Source organism: Ammospiza nelsoni, chromosome 5 (genome assembly GCF_027579445.1).
Source record: "Ammospiza nelsoni isolate bAmmNel1 chromosome 5, bAmmNel1.pri, whole genome shotgun sequence".
Classification (NCBI taxonomy): domain Eukaryota; kingdom Metazoa; phylum Chordata; class Aves; order Passeriformes; family Passerellidae; genus Ammospiza; species Ammospiza nelsoni.
Genome location: NC_080637.1, coordinates 12,134,017 through 12,154,201, shown reverse-complemented (window position 1 = coordinate 12,154,201; position 20,185 = coordinate 12,134,017). Strand labels below are relative to the sequence as shown.

General features: G+C 38.1%; 1 protein-coding gene across 5 annotated transcripts in view; it reads right to left on the bottom strand.

Moving 5' to 3' along the window:
- Window positions 1–20,185, bottom strand: part of MAGI2 (membrane associated guanylate kinase, WW and PDZ domain containing 2) — a 702,840-nt gene that overhangs the window by 221,870 nt on the left and 460,785 nt on the right. For all 5 annotated transcript variants that reach the window (XM_059471477.1, XM_059471473.1, XM_059471474.1 and 2 more), the window contains 2 exons: window positions 14,455–14,668; window positions 2,775–2,854 (listed from right to left, as the gene is read on the bottom strand). In XM_059471477.1, the coding sequence (XP_059327460.1) occupies window positions 2,775–2,854; window positions 14,455–14,668 (294 nt within the window). The remainder of the gene's footprint in view (window positions 1–2,774; window positions 2,855–14,454; window positions 14,669–20,185) is intronic.

Genomic DNA, 20,185 nt, shown 5'->3' with positions numbered 1-20,185 from the left:
TCTGACAGAGCAAAAGTCAAAGTAATTTGCTGAAACTCACACGGAAATTCTGCGACAGAGAGACAGAAATGAAGATCATCACTTAAAATCTCCTGACCTACAAAGGGATTTCGAGCAGTAGGTATCATTAAAGAAAAACAGAAGGAGTCCACAGCACACATTTAGGTGAAGAAAGCTTGACTTGGTAGAGCTTGTCAATCTCTTGGCAAAAGCATGTGAAAATTTTTAAGAGGAGGGATGTGCTGGAAGGTTGATTCAGATTTTGTGAAAGGGAATGAGCAAGCTCTGGGATTTGCAGCCACAGAAGCCAGAGATAATGAAGAAATCATATTTGTCAAAGGAGCATTGAAGAGCAGAAAGTGGAAGAGAGGAAATGCCTGGAGCAGAGGGGGCCCTCAATATCACCAGCCCAGAAGATCAGGACTCTGATATCCTGCTCTGCTTGGACATTGCCTGGTGTGGAAACTGCATGCTGGTGGCAGAATGAAGAAGGAAGATTTATCAGGATTTGCATTGAAAGGAGAGCACAAAATTTGGGTTATTCACAATCAAAACCTGATAGCAGAATCTGGTAGATGATAAAGAAGTCATAATGTATCTCAGAGAATCAATACAAGTTTCAGATGTGGCAAAATGAATGTCAATGAAAAGCAAGAGTTATGAATGTAGTGATAAAGCATCAAGGTAGGTATAATTTCCTATCTAAACACTGATGTCTTTCTTAAATTTTGTTTCTCAGAGTAAAATATGCCAGAATAAATCACAAAGTGTAACAGAAAATATGTTTGGCATAAAAAATCTACCAAGCCATAGCTGAAATTAATTATTGAAGTTAGATTAAATTTTAACAAAAATAACAAATACCTGTGTGCTATAATAAAGTTCCTTGTGTTGGACTACTCTGGCAAGGTACAGTAATTTTAAGGCATATAAGTGATTTTGAAGAACTTTTTCCGCTGCAGGTATTAGATTAAAAAAAAAAAGACAAATGACACTTTTGAAAAACAGAAGAACCTTAGAAAAGATAGGATGTTGGAAGAACAATCATTGTAAGAATAGAAAATCTCTCCCTAAAGTCTTTTATGCATCACTCCAAGTACTTTGCATTAATGAGCTAAGCAACCTTAAAAGAACAACATGACCCAGCACACTATAGTGATTCAGTAATCCAGTAGTCAAATAACTATAAAATAATGCTTTTCCTTTAATGCACTGATCCTTATTTTAAATTGTTTCAGACACTTAGGTATTTTTAAACATGTAAGTGCTGTTCTGATCTCAGTATACAACAGTTAACAGAAAAAAAGCCCAAAAAAACAGCACATATTTACTCCAAGTAACTCTGTGCAATGTTATTCCACAGATATTGGTGGATTTTTTCCTGCTTTTCCCATTATTATTATCTAAGGAGCAGGCAATGATATAGGTTCATGTAAGTATTGTGAGAGATTTAGAAGGCAAAGCTCCTGTGCCCTTGTTTTGTTTCAGTATCAGACCTCTATTGTAATCACTGTAGAATTTAGTCTGGGAGCTCATGTTGTCTGTGCTAGAATAAGCATCACAAAATCATTCAGACATGTAATTTCTGATGTCAGAAGAGAACGTCAGAATTGCTGCTGAAATAAGGAAGCTATTTTTGGAGTACGGCAATCTTTCAAAAGAAAGCCATTTACAAAAAAATCCAACCCGGGAACATTTTTTACCAAACCACTGACCCTGCAATTCATACAGCCAGCAACTCCTCAGTGACCTCTTAATCAGCCCTGAGTTTCCTTTCTGTTTATAGCATTTACGTTAACCAAATGAATGTGTTTTGGAAAATTTAAAATAAATCAGGTGCAGTATATGAAAACTTATGAACACATTTAAAATATTTTAAAATGCTTTGAATTAATGCACATAGCATGCACGCATTTAATGCTCTGTATCTCACAACAATAAAATAAGTAGCTGTATTTAGAAATCACAACATCTTAACTGACTAATCTGACATGGAAGTATAAAACAATGAAAAAAACCCCTTATCAGAAACAGATCGGTTACAACACATCCTTGCCTTGACTTTATTAAATGCTTTAAATACTGATAAACTTTACCAGATAAAAATCAGAAATTATACTGGTATGATCTGTATTATTTCAAATCTCTGAATCTGTCAATATAATAATCTCTCCTGCAAAACAGCCACAGCTCCTTTAAGCATCCTCAGCAGTACGTATGCTTTTAAATTTTAAGGCATTAGCAATGTAGTACCCCCCCAAATCCAGCCTTGAACTCTGACAGACACTGATCTCTTTTCTCCCTCCCACACCCTGTTTTATCAGACACTATTTTGTTTAAATTGGCTATTAAATAGCATAGCACTGTACCTTTAAATACAAATCAAACAATATTCATATTCCCACGGTGCTGCTAGTTTCCCTTATGCATTGAATCGCCTGTAGATTAAAAGCTCAGAATCTGAAAAGGATTCTGTTCTGCAGACCAAAGTTCTCTGTAGGAGATGAGGGAGAGGGTCAGTCCCGGAGTCACACACACAACAGGCAGAAAACACACTTGTGATCCTCAGCTTTGGATAGCATCAGAAAGGGGAATAAAAAGCAGAAACACATGGCACACTGAGAACTGGTATCACTTATGGCTTCTAACCAAAGCAGCAATTAAACACCTTTCATCATTCCCCCAAATGCCTGATTTTTGTAAGAACTGAAAGAGACACACACACACACAAAGGAAAATCCCCTCTGAGCAGCAAGGAAAACTTAATCACCTACCATTTTCTTTGCACTCTTCTGGAGGTTTAGCCTTTTTCGCAAGTCGTGGATCCAGCCATGATGTTGTCTTTGTGTTATGGCTGAAAAGAAAAGAGATCACTCTGAGCAGACACATACTGAAAGGAATCAAGTTTATTCCTTAAGAAAAAAGGGTTAGTCCAACAAAATTGCAATCGATACACTTAATTTGCTTACTGGTTCTAAGTAGCCCTGAAGGAGGTGTAAGAGTAATTGTGCAAGGCAGTTGTAAATTTGGCAACCTCAGCTCCCTGTCCTCAAAGCAGCTATTTTTATTAAAATCAACTAGAATGTTGCCAAGTTAACCTCATTGAAAATGCAGAACTCATCCAGAGCAAAAGGAATTTATTACAAATACAGTGTTCTGCCGTTGATCGAGTGCAGGCGACAGGATTCTGTACCATTCTCACAGTTTTCGGATAGAATTATTTTCGTCTTAAACCTGTCCTTTTCATAAATACAGGTTTGTTATTTCTCTCCAGCAGCAGTGACAAGGCATAGCAAAAGTGATGCAAATTACAGCATGCTCCTGCAAAGTCTACATTTCCGGACAGGGTGATTAATGATACTTTGTTAAACAAACCTTTATCTCTCCATATATAATCCTTCTTAGAGATAAAATAGATATGCACAAGCTGAATGAATCATGTGGCTCCTTTCTATACTCAGAATAGATCTTTGAGAAATCAGCCATCAAAGAGCATTGAACTGGCAAAAATTGTTTTCTGGGAGATTATTTTGCCAAATGAATTGATACTTAGCACAGCTAATGAGAGTTAAAAGCCAGATCCTTTCTATGTATACTTTACCCATGAGCAATTAAATTTGGAGCCAAATATTGTAAATATGTTAAAGAAGACTATAAACCTGAAAATGATGTCATCATTACTCCTTGATTTTTTGAGATGCCTTTCCTACAATACCATCATTCAGAGACACTTCTAAACGATGTTTTATTTATCTGAGACATCCTAAGAGGAAGCTCATTCCATACAATACTGAATTATTTTTTTTATTATTAATTTGCTGTGTCATTTTAAAGTGTGCTTATGATTTCTCTTATAAACATTGGTACAAGGTGTACAAAACCAGGAGACCTGGCAAAAATGGATTAGGATGTAACTGTTTGCGAATTTCTTAGTTACTGATACAGTCTATGTGATCCCAACACCACTGGTTCCCCTAGGGAAAAATAAATAAATAGAACCAATTCCTTCTCCCACTTTGTCTTCCATGGCAGACACATTTTCCACTGCCTCAATTTCTCTTTCTCTCTCAATACAGTGACAGTGCCTACTTCTCAGCAGAACTGTCACCATGTTAAAGCTTCCTCCACATTCTGAATGGGAAAGAAGGTAGAGCAGAGCTATGTATGGATGAAATGGCAACTAAAATGAAAATTGAGGCATTTAATTTTTTTTTCTTAAAAGCATTATCTAGTCTAGAACACCATTCATGACAGGTGAAGATGATAAACAAATCCTTCCCTTCGAGAGCTGAGCTATATTTGCAGATATGAAGAATGATGAGCCAAAGGCAAGGTGAATTTGAAATGATGCCAGCAGCCTGTGCTTGGTTGCAAGTGTAACTAAGACACTTTCTCAGAAGCTCTGGCTGCCTGTGGTCTCCTGTAGGGTGCATTTTTATGCTGCAGTCACAGCCCCACCACAGCTTGTGCTAACTTTAAATTAACTGGGGGAGATGCTCCAGCAGTGCCAGTGCTGCAGGACGGAGCTCAGCTTGGGCTCATCACCCCAGCATCCATCCACTGAGCTCCTTGGGTGCACCCAGCAGCTCACGCTGAGCTCCACACCACCAGGGATACCCTGTTAGCAGGGCCAGAGCTCAGAGCGAGCTTGGACATTCCTGGGGGAGCTGCAGCTGCATCTCTGGAGTGTGGGCATGTCTGCACAATAGCCACTCTCTCCCAGATCTTAATTCTGAATTATTTTAGGGACCCCCACTGACTGCAGGGACTAAATTAGAATTACAGATAGTTTCCTATGACTTTAAAAGAGCAATATATATGATTACTACTAGCAATGTTTGCTGTGGTATAGAGCAAATCTCAAAGCATTTTACAAAGGAAATAAAAATAACAACCCCTGGTTTAGAGGCAAGAAAATGGAGTCACAAAGTCATGAAATTACTGTCCAGAGCCTCCAAACAAGCCAGTGACAGTAGCAGTGCTAAAAGCCAGCTCTGTTGCAAGTCAACTGGCCAATATCCACCCATCAGACAAGCCCAGTTCTCCTGCCCTGGAAACACCCCTATAATATTTTTAGAAAGGGTTTTCAAGTATCTACAAAAACAGGTGCCAAACTGGAAACAAGCCAAATTCAATATCAATATTTAAAAATGTGAATTAGTTGAATTGCCACCTTCAAGGCTTTAGGTGAAACTAAGAACAACAATCAGTTACTCTTCCCCTTAGCATAAATGTGGCTTCCACAAAGCCAGCAGGACTGATGTCCCAGTTTTGTGCAAGACGACCACTTTAAACAAAACCATAAAAGAACTAAAAAATCAACAGCTCTTCCAACAGAAGAGTGATCCTTCAGTTTGCAGTGAAATTTCACAGAATGGAGATGATATTTCATTTAGATCAGCTCTTAGAGCACTCAGTATCCTCTTCTAGGTGATATCTGTCAAACCTGTTCAGCTACTTAGTAACAGCAAAACTCATCCACAAGAACTTTTGTCTATAAAAAATAATTGCAGGGGCAAAGATGCATTTGAAATTCATCCCTCTTCTCCTTGCTGTGCCTTTTCTCTTGCCCTGCCTCTCCACTTTATAATCTCTACTAAACATACAATACAGTGGGACTAAACAACTCCAGCAATGGAACTTCAAAGGCTTCTAGACAAGTACTCCAGTGGGTAAAAAATCCTTTCCTGCTCTGAAGGCAGGACTTGAAAGAAGGCACAGTCAACCCCACCTGACTTCTAACACCTCCACAGTACCATTAGTATCCTCCTATGCTCTCCCTAGTGAGAGCTTGTTTGCTTGGATCATCTTAGCAACCAGGTACACAACACACAAACACTCCTTCAAGGAGGAGAGACAGGAAAAATGTCACATTGCTCTCAGTAAAATAGGGAAATGAGTAGCCCTGGAGTACAGAATTGTGGTTTTTATGTCTACTTCTGTCCTGCATGGGAGGTTTATTTGGCAGGGTATTCTTCCAGTCTCCCCTGTGTCAGCTATTCCCTCTTCAGCTCTGCAAAGGACCAGAATGTGTAAAAGCTAAAGGGAGACAACCTTTATCTTCTGTTTTTAATATAATTAAAAGGAAGCCTTGATAGGAAAGCTTCAACTGTGGGAGAAGAGACTGAAGGAACAGTAAATTGTAAACTGGTCAAATTAACACTAATGGCAAGAGTAACATGAACACATATCTGCTGCATAGGCTGTGCACACTGAATTCTCAAGCACTAAAAAACCTTGTAGTGGGCATAACCTGCCTACCTTACGACCAGGTATAATCAGGTGTGTCCACTTGGGAAGTCTTATAGACAGACCAGAAGGAAAAGGGCCTGGGGGTTTACAGATTAGTTAAGAATGAACAGCAGATGAATTGCAGCAGCAGTTTTCTCAAACAGGCATTTGGAGTTGTCGGTGATGGAATGAGAGTGATGAAACAAAAGCATCCTGTGAGAAATACAGCTGTGGCTCCAGCAACGTTTTACACTCACCAACACTTCATTATTTGGCAATAACTATACCTTATCATTAAAAACATGTCTAGAAAGCCCATAATTTCAATAATTTCAACGATTTTGATTACTAGTTAGGACTACTGAGATAACTGCTGGCAAATCAACAATGCATGTCTTAAAATCTCTCTAAAAATCAACTGTAAAATCCTAATTTTTGAAATTTTGGAAGCAAAGTTTCTTTAACAAAGGATCCCTTTGGTCTTGATTCAAGCAGGTGGAGCATGGAAAGAGCACATCTTTTTAAAATTCATCCAAATTTGATACCTATGTACAAAACAGAAACTGCATATTGGCCTGAAGTGTATTGCAACTGTTTTTTTTTTTTTGTTTAAAGGTCATTCAGGAAAGCAGTGGAGCTTAATATTTTGCCAAAAGTCTATAAAATAATTATTGCTGAACTAACTTAAATCCTCTCTCTTCACCAAGTATTTGCACCTAGCAGAAACAGTTTATTATAATCTGTCGTCTGGTATTAGTTGCACACAATTTTAAATATATGTGGAAAAAAATGTTCTTCAGCTGGGTGAAGAGTGAAAGAAAGAGTGAAAGAAAGCACAGAATACTTCCCAGAAGCCTTGACTCAACCTCATGCTCTTCTCCAGATTTTCTTTGTGGCTCTGCTTTTAAGACTTCACAGAGACTGTTGAAATGCCTCTGTTCCCTGTTAATAGCTCTGGAGCTGGCTACCAGGCCAGAGGCTTTCTGGGAATCTCACTGGATACTACTCAATGTCTTCAGGAAGTAAAACCACTAGGAGTGTGGCTTTTCTTATCTAACAAAGTGTTATCTTTTTATTATAATTATTTGTTAGACAGGATATTATTTTATTTAAGATTTGAGTATAATGGATTTGTGTTAACAACCTGTGAGTTTAAAGCATTTTGACAGATAAAGTTTCTTGTACTAACAAAGCCTGTGGGCAATCTCTTGAAACATTTTTGAAGGAAATATAGAAAGTACTTACTGACAGGAATAGCCTTAATGTCGTTTAAAAGCACTGCAGACCTAGTCTAAATTGTGCATCTTGCAAGATATGTACCTTGCATGGTATTGTGGAAAGCATTTCAAAATGGGCATTGTTTCAGTGTGTTTGGGGCAGCACATATGCGTGTGTTTGGGTTTTTATTGAACACATTATATTTAAGCTAGTCCTTGATCTAACAATTTGAGCAAAGGGGAGCAGACATGAAGAAAATCACAATGCTCTGTAATGCCCTAACTTCAGCAATGCTCCTCCCTCCTTTTTCTTTATGCTGGAGCATTGCTTATCTGCAGAGATTTTCAAGTGGCACAATAACGATCTTCAAGTAATTTGTGTGTGGAGGTTCATGGATAGGAAAACAGAGCATTAAACCAGCAATTTTGCAACCCATCCATTGTGGGATGCTCCCTAAGCTCCTTGCACACATGCAGGAACAGATACAAAAGGAAGTTGTCCTCTGGCATTGGTTTGCATAGCAGCAGCTGTGAGTGCCAGCTGCCTTGCATTTCACCATGTGCTCAGAGTTCATGGTTCTTAAGAGACCCAGGTTTGGGAGTTCCTATCCTCTGAATCTTAGATGGCCTTGGGCAGTAGATAAGCACTTATGCACTCAGCCTAGAGACAGCAGCACTGCCTCTAGGCATTCACAGGAGCAGAATGCATGCTTATGCATGACTTTTTGGGGAATATATAACTGCCTAAAGTCTCCTATGGTTATTTCTGCTGTTGAAGAAATTCTCTTTGACTGAGGCAGTTTCATTTCTGACAAAGAATGGACTTCATCTCATGCGACTGCAAAAATTACATAGCTAATTGTGTAGGATTTGTCTCTCTTCAAGGGAGAGAAACCTTTACAGCATAATTTATCTTACCTATCACCCAGCAGAACCACCTAACTATATGCTCTTAAGTGACATAATCCTGGTCATATCATCTCCCCAATGGCCTCTGGCTGTCACTTCTGAAGGGTCCTGGTTTTGACAAGCTCTGTGTCATTTCTGTCAGGATAATGGAGATGTCTTTGGCTGTTACTGTGCCTCTACAGTGGTGCTTTGGCTTAGATAAGGAGGTCATTTTGCAAATTAATCTCTCCCTCAGTTATCCTCTTTTTCACATTAAGTGTTCTCCACTCTTGTAGCTCTTCAAGCTTTTCGCTTGAATTTAAACCCGAAGATGCACAGCAGGAGCTCACCTAGTGTGCTACATTCTCATGCATGCAGCCCATGGCACCTGAAAAGATCTAGAAGCTGTGCCTGCTGGGTCATCAGCACCAAGATGTGTTTACTCTTCTGATATTGCTAATCTATATATAGAAATGGCTTAGACCAAAAGGAGCTCAGGCTGGTTTTAACTCAAATCTGGTCTCATGGATGGAGTTCAGGGCCCAGAGGTGGTAGAAAACTAAGTGCACTTCCAGAGTCCAACCTTCTTTTCCATTTTGTCTGAAACGAATCCAATGTGGCCACACTGAAATGTGAGCCAAATCACAGTGTGTGAAGACAGCCAGAAGATTTCCTTCAAAAGTGGAGTCCTGACACAAATTACATGCTACTGCAGACAAAGTTTTGGATACCTTTACTTGTAGAAGCAGCTGTATTTTGGCAAATTAATTCTGCCCTTAAATATGGACAGGATGAATCAGCCTCTGGAGATAATTATCTCTCTCCGTTGACCACAGAAGGAGTCTTGGCAACTGGTTTATGTTAGATACCTAATGCTATATGGCAAGCCAGGTGAGCTGATTCTTCTAGTTCAATAAATACAAAGGAGAAAAGTTATAACAACACTACAAATATCAGAGGAAATGTGCTGGAAGATTAATTCTGAAGAGCACAGCAGCAGAGACCTTTGGGGGAAAGACTAGAAATAAGAAAGGAAAGACAAGAGGAGTTAAGCTGGCAGTTTGACCTGGATGTCAGCAGAGATAAAAACAGCAAGTGAGAGCAAGGGACAGCACACCACTAGTACAGACTGATAATGTCTTTATAACATCAATAGACAAGACAAAAAAAAAAAAAATAAAAAATTCATCATTCCACAAATTCTTTACAGTTCTACCATCTTCATGTTCCTAATTAACTTGTCATGAGGCAAGGAAGTGTACTCAGGAGAAAAGATCCCTCTTTTCAGCTGCCTGTCCTGCTGTATGCCATGCTGAAGTCCAAAGTGCACTAGAAATCTGACTTTTTATGCTGACCAAAACTGACAGATTCAATCCAACATATAAACAAAGAAAACCAATTATAATGATATTCACAAGACCCCTGATGGATCAAAATTGTCTATACAACGTATCTTACTGATACAAGCTATCTTGTTTCCCAAAGAAAAATCTCATCAGAAGTGAATATTGTAACAGTATGTGAAAAAAACCAACAAATCCCTTCATCCTAATTGCTGCTTAATTCAAATAGTAGAAATACCCAGACAACCAAAACATTTCAGTATTATAGGCTGATACTCTGATGTAACATACTCGCAGAAATATGTTAGCTGAACTAACTTATAAAAGTTCCCGTAGTTTCTGTAGGATATGAAAGTAATCTTGAGCAGGTAGAAGGGTATACTTCCACCCAGTACTTTTAGTATCTTATACTATAAAATAATGGTGTATTCAGGCTTAAATAAAATATCCTGCTTTGTGATGGTGTACTAATGGAGCAGTCAGGAACAACTAAATACATCATGGTTCTTCAGGTAAACAAGATGTTGGGATAAATGTTATTCCTGCAGTCAAAAACTTTCCTGTCTTAAAAACTACTATCAAGAAAAACTGATCCCAGTGAAGTCCATAGCAATATTCTGGTAGCTATACTCTTCAGATATCACCTGAAATTGCACCAGCTGTATTAAAAAACTTAATGGCTGTTTTTTTATAGTGAAAAGGAGAGTCCTTGGCAAAGGACTATTTTATAGCCATTTTTCAGTCTTTTATGATACTTTCGTAAAGAAAAAAAATCTTTAGCAACTAGAAAAGATACTGCAACAGGTCCAAAAGGCAATGCTGACTATACTGTTTTAAGAAGTAGGTGTTGAAGTAGTAAGAGACTGAATGTCTGCAAGATGTACTGGAAAGTGTTTTGTTAAACCTTGTGTGGCCACATTCTCCTAAAATTCATCCACACAAGTAAAAAAAGATAATCCTTTAAAGATGTTCTATTGTGGTTTGCATTCATTTTAGACTTTTCTCCACTAAGAAAACCATTAATGTAGTATAAGCAAAGGAAACTATATATGCTTTTGAACAGCATAGAGTCAAATAGCTTTAGGTTTCATGTCCTACTGTCCCTGCAGCCCTTTCAGAGTTCTGCTGCCTATGTGTGGAGAGAAGGCTGGAGAGAGAGAAAACCAATTCTGCCTTTTATAAAAGAGTATTAAATTGTGTAGTCAACTGTACAGGATAGTCTATGATGTAATAATTGTTGAAGCTGGATAGTTGAAGGCCACATTTCAGGCTGACTGTACATGATAGCATGTGCACCTAGAATCCTGGTCCTTTCTTGTTTTGCAATGCTTTGGCATCACACTGGACCAACACAGCAAACCCTGATTGCTTGGGATCTAACAACCACACCTGCTGACTTTGTGAGGACAACACAAATTTGGGTCTCTAGTATGTGGTTTGAGAGCTGTTGGCAAGGCAAGGTCTGAAGGCTATGGGAGATCACAGCCTTTCCTTAGCCCTGGGAGAGGCTAAAATCAGTGACGACAATGATTTATTCAAGCATGCCAAAATACACCACATTTATCAGCCATATTTAAAGCATGAAAGAAGGAGCAAAACTGGAGTGCTATTTGATGGCATTCCAATTTATATACAGTCTGTTAATTATTGCATGTTCTCATTAGCATATGTTCTGACTGAAACCAAATGTAGGAGATGGAGTCCTATTTGTGTAGTGTGTGCCTGTATTTGAAAATTCAGATTCATATGTAAGGGAGGCTGGAAACAGCCCAAAAAATGTACTTAGGTAGCTCTTCCTGAAAAACACTGGTAAGTATTATGTTGCAAGAAGAGATGCTCATGTTCTGTCTGTGAACACTAAAATAGGTAAACGTAAGGTCATGCACCTATGTCAGAAAGGGAATGAAGGGAAGAAACAGAGCAAGACATGCTTTAAAATACAACCATCCTCTGAATCATTCAGTGAATCAGGTAGATGACATGTTTTTTTGGTTTTGTAGTCCTTGAGGCAGAGGAAGTTCCTTCCACTGTGCTTTAACTGAACCATTAACTGAACCATTAATGATTAACAAATCATTAATGTTATGAACCATTAATGATTAACAAATAAATAATCCTGTCTATAGACAATTATCTTTCCCCTTATGAAGTCACTTCCTCTCTCACTGTAAATCTGCCACACTATTCTGATAGCAGTTTTGGTAAGTGAGGTCACATCTGAATTTTAGAGGTTACTTTGAGGTGAATGAATGAAACTGCTGCATGAAATCTAGGACCTTTGGGTATACCTGTGACAGCCTGGAACTTGAGATCGTTTGCTGCTGGAAGGCTTTAGCGTTTAAAGGCACAATTCACATGAGCCTCAAATAAAGCAATAAAAGATGCTGCCTAGTGTGGCTTTTTTTTCCCCACTTATTGTGATGTACACTTTAAAAATGTTTGTTTTTCATCTATTATTTAATAATCTAGTACAATCTTTACTACTGTTCAAGGAGATGTTGTTAGACAAATACGTTTTTGTTGTCTTTTTATCTTTCCGTTTTTTTGTGAAAGCAAATGGAGTCTCTTCATGCCATTAACCAAAGTGACTTGTAAACAAAGAGGCAATTTAACAGCATCCCCACAGCATTACATTCCTACTTAACCCTGCAAAGGCTGTGCAATGTGAAAGCTCAAATGATCAGAGAGTTGTTCCTTTTGCTAGGATTCTAGTAAATAATCTTTTTACACATGTGCAATTGCATTTTTTTTCAAATATATTGTTCAAGATTATAATCCCAAAAGCAAGAAGCCCTTACAATAGACCTCCTATGCAGTCTGCACCTCTGATTGATTTCTTTGCTTTACATAACATTCATTTAGTGGAAGTGAATGATGAGCATTGTCAGAACTGCAGTGTAGAACAGAGCATTTCAAGGAAAGGAAGCAAGATGTAACATTAAAGGAATTTGAGGAGTGCAATGGCTGCTCTGTAGAGCATTAGGGCTATTTGCATTCACTGCATTTGTTACAAAATATATATTTATTTTCTATTAAATTACCTCCTGTAGTATTTACTACTCTCACAGTTTGGTGTGTTTTTTTGGTACCCATCACCCCTTCCCCCGTCCTCCAAACGTACCACAGGTTTTTGTTATAAGTAAAATAAAAGTGCCATATAATTCAGTCTGCTTTCTGTCAGAGCATTCAATATGTGTGGAAAAATTAAATTTGGGAGTAAGGTAAGAAGGAAACAAGGGTTTCAACTAGCCCTGAGGTCATCCTAGCTCTTCTCTGCTTGCTTGGACAAATGATAATTATTCTTTTTCTAGAATAGGCACATTTTTGCCCTTTTCAGCAAACACACTTATGTTTTAATAGTTACTGCTATTTTCAGCCTTGTACATGCCAGAAGCTATAGTTGGTCATGCCAGTATTCATTAAAAAGTCACATGCACAAACTTTATTCTTAAAATTTGTTTACACTTCATGTGATAGTCACAACATTTTAAATTAAATGCAGGATTCAAAGCATAATTGACACCACCAAATGTTATTTTCACCTACTAATAATCAGAATAACTGATAATGCTCCAAACTGAGACAGTTCCTTAAAGCAAACATACATGCTCATTCTACCTCTGTAGTAGATTTCTACTGATGAAAATGCTGGCTTTTCCATTTTCTTTTTTCTTTTGAGGAACAAAATGTTATACCAGCTCAGAAACGTGCTGTATTTTTATCCTGGTAATTTACAATAATCAGAGTCATAGAATGTGCTGAGTTGGAAGGGATCCATCAAGATCATCAAGCCCAACTCCTGCCCCTGTACAGGACACTCCAATCACACCATATGCCCAAGAGCATTGTCCAAACCCTCTTAATTCTGTCAGGCCTGGTGCAGTGAGCTTTCCTGGGGCGCCTGTTCCAGAGCCCAGCCACCCTCTGTGGTGAAAAACCTTTTCCTGATATCCAATCTAAAAGTCCCTGACTCAGCTTTAGGCCATTTCCTTGAGTGCTGTCCCTGGTCACAAGAGTGAAATCAGTGCCTACCCCTCTTCTTTCCCTTATGAGGAAGCTGCAGACTGCAACGGGTTCTAGTCCCAGTGTCCTTTTCCCCAGGCTGAGCAAATCAAGTGACCTCAGCTGCAGCTCATAAGGCTTCCCCTCCAGACCCCTCACCATTCTCGTGGACCCCCTTGGAAATCTCTCTAATAGCTTAATGAGAGCATATAGAGCATAAAGAACTTTTATATCCATTACTTCAACGAGTTTATACTAATTAGTAACAGGTACGTATAGTCTACCAACAGGGAAAAGTTTCTACACATAACTAATTCTCCCTATAGTTGTTTATTTTACTATTTCTATATACAGCATGGTCTCCCTCTACTGTTCATTAGCTAGCTTTTAGTCCACTCATTTTCCTTTCCTTTAACTGGAAAAAAGCTTCACCCTCTCCACCTCTGTCCACATAAGGAAGGACAAAACCAGTGATTGTGTTACTTTCCCAGCAGAAAGCACGAGAAAAGCAGAAAGGCCTTGCTTTTAACAGAAGAAACAAAAGCTTTAATTCCTACCATTAAAGGAAGCAGACCAGTTACCTATCTTAAAACCCAGCAGGCTTCCATCTAAATCACTAATGCAGGAATTGCCACCAGCCCTCAGGAGCCCTGACAGCCAGAACACTCCTGCTGTTTTAATGAGGAGTGCAATGCTCCACTTCACCAGACAAACCCTTTCCCCACCCAGTTAAATACAATACAGCTATTAAAAATAGAAGAAATAAGACTTACTCAATAAAGTAGACTTCCCCCTTTTCTGTATAAGCCATTTCCCAGTTATCAGGCAGTGGGCCCAAGTCATCATTCTCTTCAGGTTTAGTCTGTTTTGTTACATCCATATCCTCCTTTGCCTCTTCAGGCTGACCATATCCTGGTGCAGGACAAGGCTGGGTGGTAGATGCCTCACCTGAGACAGCTGTACTCTTCTCTTCATGTTCACTTGATTCTACAAGATAAAAAAAATTACAAGTTTTGGATATCCAAGTTAATGGTGAAGAATTTATGGGGTGCAAGTCTCTGTGAACTGCCAGCCTTGAAATAAAGAGAACAATTCTGTTTGGTTTACACAACGGTTCCTCTAATGATGCATTTTATTTGGAACACTATAAAAGAAAATAAAGGAATAAAACAAAACTGAAACAAGTTTAATAAAGAGTTCTGGCTCATTCTGTCCCAGGAGTCCTTCCAGACCAGCAATAAGCTCTGAGCAGAATGCAGCTTCATATCCAGCAGCTCTACTGTCTCATGTCTTAACTTCTCAAACTATACTCATAAACACATATATATACACACAAAAAACAACTACCCCACTGTTTTACTACAGACTACAGATCCTTTTCACTTAAAAATGTATGTGCACTAATTGCCTTATGTATCCATATATCAAATAAACCAATGATATCCAAGAGCTCATAGCAATATATTAACCATATAGAAAGTGGTTGTGATTTCATTGTTGGTATGACCTGTAGGAGGAGGCTTAGCTTTCCAGAGCCAATACCAAATGCTTCAATTTATCAACACTGTAGTGTACAGGAAAGTTCACAAAGATGAAAATTTATTAAATGATCTAACAGTGCACTCAGAGCAAGGAAGTATGCTGATACCACATGAAACATGCAGGAAAGTGGAAGACAGCTTGGGTGAAATGTTCTAATTAGTGATGCTTACAACAGCAAGAAAGAAGAGCAACAAAAAATTAACAAAAACTGTTTATAAAGGTGTAGATTTTAATTAACCCACAGAATCAATAAATGTTCTGCTATGCCAAGCAGTGGTAAGAAAGAAAAGGTTTAGGAGAACTAATAAAGATTGAATAAGCAACACTAAGAATACAAGTAACAATTTTTAATGGAAGAGAAAAATAGTAAGTATAATCAAAGATAATTTTAATTAAGTAATGAATTTGCATTGAGCTGCTACTTGAGGCAGAATTGTACAAAAGGTGAAAACTAGATTAAATTGTTAAGGATGAGCACAGAAAAATAACAGCAAAACAGAACAGTCAGTCTAGAAAGTGGGATATGGTCAGGACATTAGGGCTAAAAAGAAAACTTTCTGTAAGTGCAATAATAATAATAATAGTACCAAAAGCAGATTCCTTCTGCTATGTGGGAGGGAAGGAGAGCTGATAGTTTATGACGCATAAAAACCCCAAGGCAATTAGTGTTCTTTTTGCAAAAAAAAAAAAAAAAAAAAAAAAAATCACCTGTGATTAAGTGACTAACATAATTAATATCAGCAATATGGCAAAAGAAGGTGGAGTGGGCAGAGAACAGGTCAGGTGAAACGTAGATTACCTAACTGTTCTCAGCTGGCAGAGCTGGATGAAATGGAACCCAGGGTACAGAGAGTACCACATAAGCAGACTCATGGAAAGTAATGCCAACACCTTCCAGACTTCATGGGGAAAAGAAACTTGGAAAGGACAAACAGAACCATGGTTTCAGCAAAGTATATATTATTTGGGTTTTTAGATTTTTAGATTTAGATTAGATTTTTAGTTTTATATTCTTAATTTCTGAATACTTAAATTTCGTCTGAAATTATTTGCTCAATTAGGCCATTTTGTCTTTTTGTAAAAAAAAAAAAAATAAAAGGAGGAGGAAGACCCATGAAACTGTACCTGCACATCTTTCTCTTTTTAATTCCTAGGATGGGGAGTAAGAATCAAACCACTGACATGCAAACTCTTCAGAGGTCATAAATAATTGTCAAGACTTTTCAGGAAGAAATTATGTCAAACTAATCTTTTTTTCTTTACATGACATAGTAAAAGGTGCTGCTTCTTGGGCATAAATGGTATATACAGCTTTCATGATCTTAAAAAATACTTTTGACACTGACACATCAACCCTTCAGAACAGCATGAAAAAAATCCAGATTCAGCCTTGGAAAGGGTAATGATCTACAGCTCTATATCCACACACAGCTCATGTTGGTAAATCTTAACTCATGATTGAACTATGTGGAATTACAATCATTTTATGCTATTTGGAAACATGAATCTGTCTGTAGCATTTTCAAATATGTAAAAGCTTCCTGCAAAGCAGAGATTATGTATGGTCCCCACTTCCCCTGAGAATAGGACAACGTAATAATTGCTGAATAATTTTAGGGGTGTTTTGTTCTTTGCAAAGCAAAAGTCCTCATCTACTTCAGGCCTTATTAACACATCTGTGAGTTGTATTTCTGAGGCTGGCTTGACCATCTCTACCACAAGCAGGAAGACATGCAGATTAAACTGAATATAAGACAAAGGTCACATGGGAGATATGAGCACAGCAGAACAAATTCATTTGGGGCAGAGATGAATCACACACAATGACTGTTGATCAGCCAATGTGTCTGAAGAGCACAGATGTGGTGACACTGCTGTGCCCTGGGATTTTACCATATCTTTAATATGTGTTCTTCCTCAAGATCTTATTTTCAACAGGTCTGAAGGGGTCAAATTCATGATTTTCAATTACTATATTAACAAATCCCAGCCATAACTATGACAAAAAAAAAAAAAAGAGTGAAAATTGTTTCTATTATTTACAGTTTAATTTTTGAAACTTGCCATCTAAACATGCAAGAGGACCTTGTCACTTTATTCCTTTATTTTAATGCTGCAGATTATTCATGCAGAGAAGTTCAAAAACTTAGTGTCTCCATCCAAAAGAACCAACTAATATGAACCAAGTAATATCAGAAAATAAAAAAAACACAGCAATTTATGAGGTGGTTTTAGCAGTTCTGAATAAAAATATTTCATATCTTTATACCCTTATTGTATCAAATTGATAATTTCTTAAATTCTCTACAGGAAAGAGTCCATCCTTTTAAAATAACTGTTGAATACAAGAGTAGTTTAACTCATGTTTGCCAATATATGTGAATGTGTCTTCTTGTAAATATATAGCTTTGCAGCCTTGGAGTTTCTCCCTTTCCTGTAGAGCTGGAGCCATATTCAGTATTGGTGCTTTTATTTGGAGGCATTGCTGCCACTGACTCCTGACACAGTGAGAGCCAGGAGCTGACCTGGGCAAGGAAAGCAGGAGTCATGGAGAGCACAGGGTATTCTGTGGGTCACAGGATGTGACTTGGTTGTGATAAATTGAGCTTAGAGAACCTAGAAAAATCAATGGATACCAACTTAAGTGTGTTTTTAAATTTTGTATTTTAAATGTGTGCGGTTTTGGAAGCTTTGTATGTTGTTTTTGTGCCTCTGGCTGTCACTGCTGTGTAATAATAAAACAATAAACTCAACATGTTGCCTAGGTCTAGTGCAACTTGCATGGTGATTGATGGCATTGGGACTCTGGTCTTTTGCTCATTCCTAAGGCCTGGAATGATAATTTTGAAACTTTATGTCATATCTTATGCCTCAATTAATTTGAGCCTGACAGAACTTCATTCTCTGGGTGCAACTTATCATTGCTCAAGCACTGTCAGAATAATGCACATACATAAGTATGCTTTCAGTGTGAAAGTGATTCTTCTGGAGTTTGGATGATAAACTTCATCAGTCAGCAGTGGAAAGCAAATGTGACATGACCAACACAGTGTCAAAAAAAAAATGGTGCTGGTTGTAAAGGAGACCGACTCAATCCGTTGCAGACATTAACAGTGACAGCAGTAAAAACTGCTGAGTGTCTGACAAGTTTCTGGTTACTATTTGATCAAGATTCTTTTTACTTATTTGGTCAAAGCATTAGTTTTGCAGAAATAATTAATTTCAACACAGTGTCTGTCAGGAAAGTCTTCTCAGGTGCAATATCTCTCACCCAGTAGTGTGCTCAATTGCACTAAGTGTAAGAAACCCAATACTAAGTCTAGACTTGCCCATCCTAACAGTTAATCTATAGATTATGTCTCCCGTATGTTTCTTGGCAAATAGTAAAGTTCTTAATTTAATTTTAGTTATTTAAGCTCTTTTGTATCTGTAGGCTGAATTAATAATTCTAAACTGTAGAGGTGATCCCCTAAAATGTGTATCTAAAACAGCTATGATCTCTTACATTGTGACATTTCTTTTTTCTTCTAATTTTATATCGACAGAGCAGAGACAAATAGCTCAAACAAAAAAGTAAGACATTTCGGCATACAATTTACTAAAGCTGGATGAGATAAATCTCATCTCCCAAATTATACTATTTTGTCCTGAGAGAACTTGATCCAGGGTGAAGAGTACTCCATCCTAAAAGGGCCAAAAGCCAAAGCACTGAGAAGGATTCCTGGTGGCACAAATCAGAAAGAATAAACACATTGGGCAGACAATTATGGTCACTTTGTCCATACACAACTATCTCAGGGAAATCTGATGGACATGAAGCAAGGCATATGGAAGGTATTTATGAAAAATTGCTAAAGCTCAACACTTGCACAGATTATGCTGACACTGAAAAGCTCCCTGAAAATTCAGACCAAAAGCCACAAAAATCTCTGTAAGCACAGATATAACTTAACTGGTCTGATAAGGATGGGTTTCTTTTCTTCAGAATCATCTTAGATCTGTTAATATTTCAACCTCATGGTCCTATGTGTTAGAGAGGTACTTGAGTTGACAGGCTTGGATATGCAGTTAATAAGCCATTAAATTGCTGAGCATCTATAAAAAATGAATCAATGTTTCAGATGTCCCAGGAGCCTTATAATTAATAAAAGCCTCCTCCTGGAAGTGAAGTATTTAAAATATAACACTCTTTCTAAAAGAATTGGCAATAACAAATGTCCTACCTTTGCTGATTCTTAATAAAAACTAAAATGCTCTCTCCACCAGGAGTTTAAAAAGAAATAAATTAATTAAAATATTCTGGTTTTCCTGATTGTTTAAAGACACAAACTGGAAATGCACTGACATTTTAGAGGTGACTAAGCCTCTGTCAGCTCACAGAGAAAATGACTGCGGTAGCAGGGTCTGTGGGAGCCACACTGCCCAACAAAGGCAGCACAGCATGTATGTGCAGAGCTGCTTTGCTACAATCCCCAAAGTCCTCAATCAGTGTAACTGAACAACAAAACACTGCTTATAAACCATGAGAGCCAACACAGAGAGCTTGTTCTGCTGGCCACACCAATAGGATTTACTGTGGCGGGGAGAGGAGGGGGAACAGGGGGTGGGCTGTCCTACACCCCTGCTCGTGTATTTCATTCTGTTACACAGCACATGCCAGCGCCTGCCTCTTCTGGGCTGCCTAGCCATTGTTCACACAGAATTTGCCTGGGAGAAGCGCATTATAGGTGTAGAATTCAAGGAAAAACGCGGGTAAATATTGCCTCTTGATCCACTTGGAGCTGAAACATATTGTCCTGGAAATTGCTGCTCAGCAATGGTCTCAAAAAGTGGCACATTTTGAATAACTGCAAAGAATGATCTTTCTAACGATTCCTACAATACACATCAGAGACCAAATCCTGCCTTTGCCTCTTTCACTGTGGAAGTATCCTGGCAACAGCAGCAGTGCTGATGTTAGGA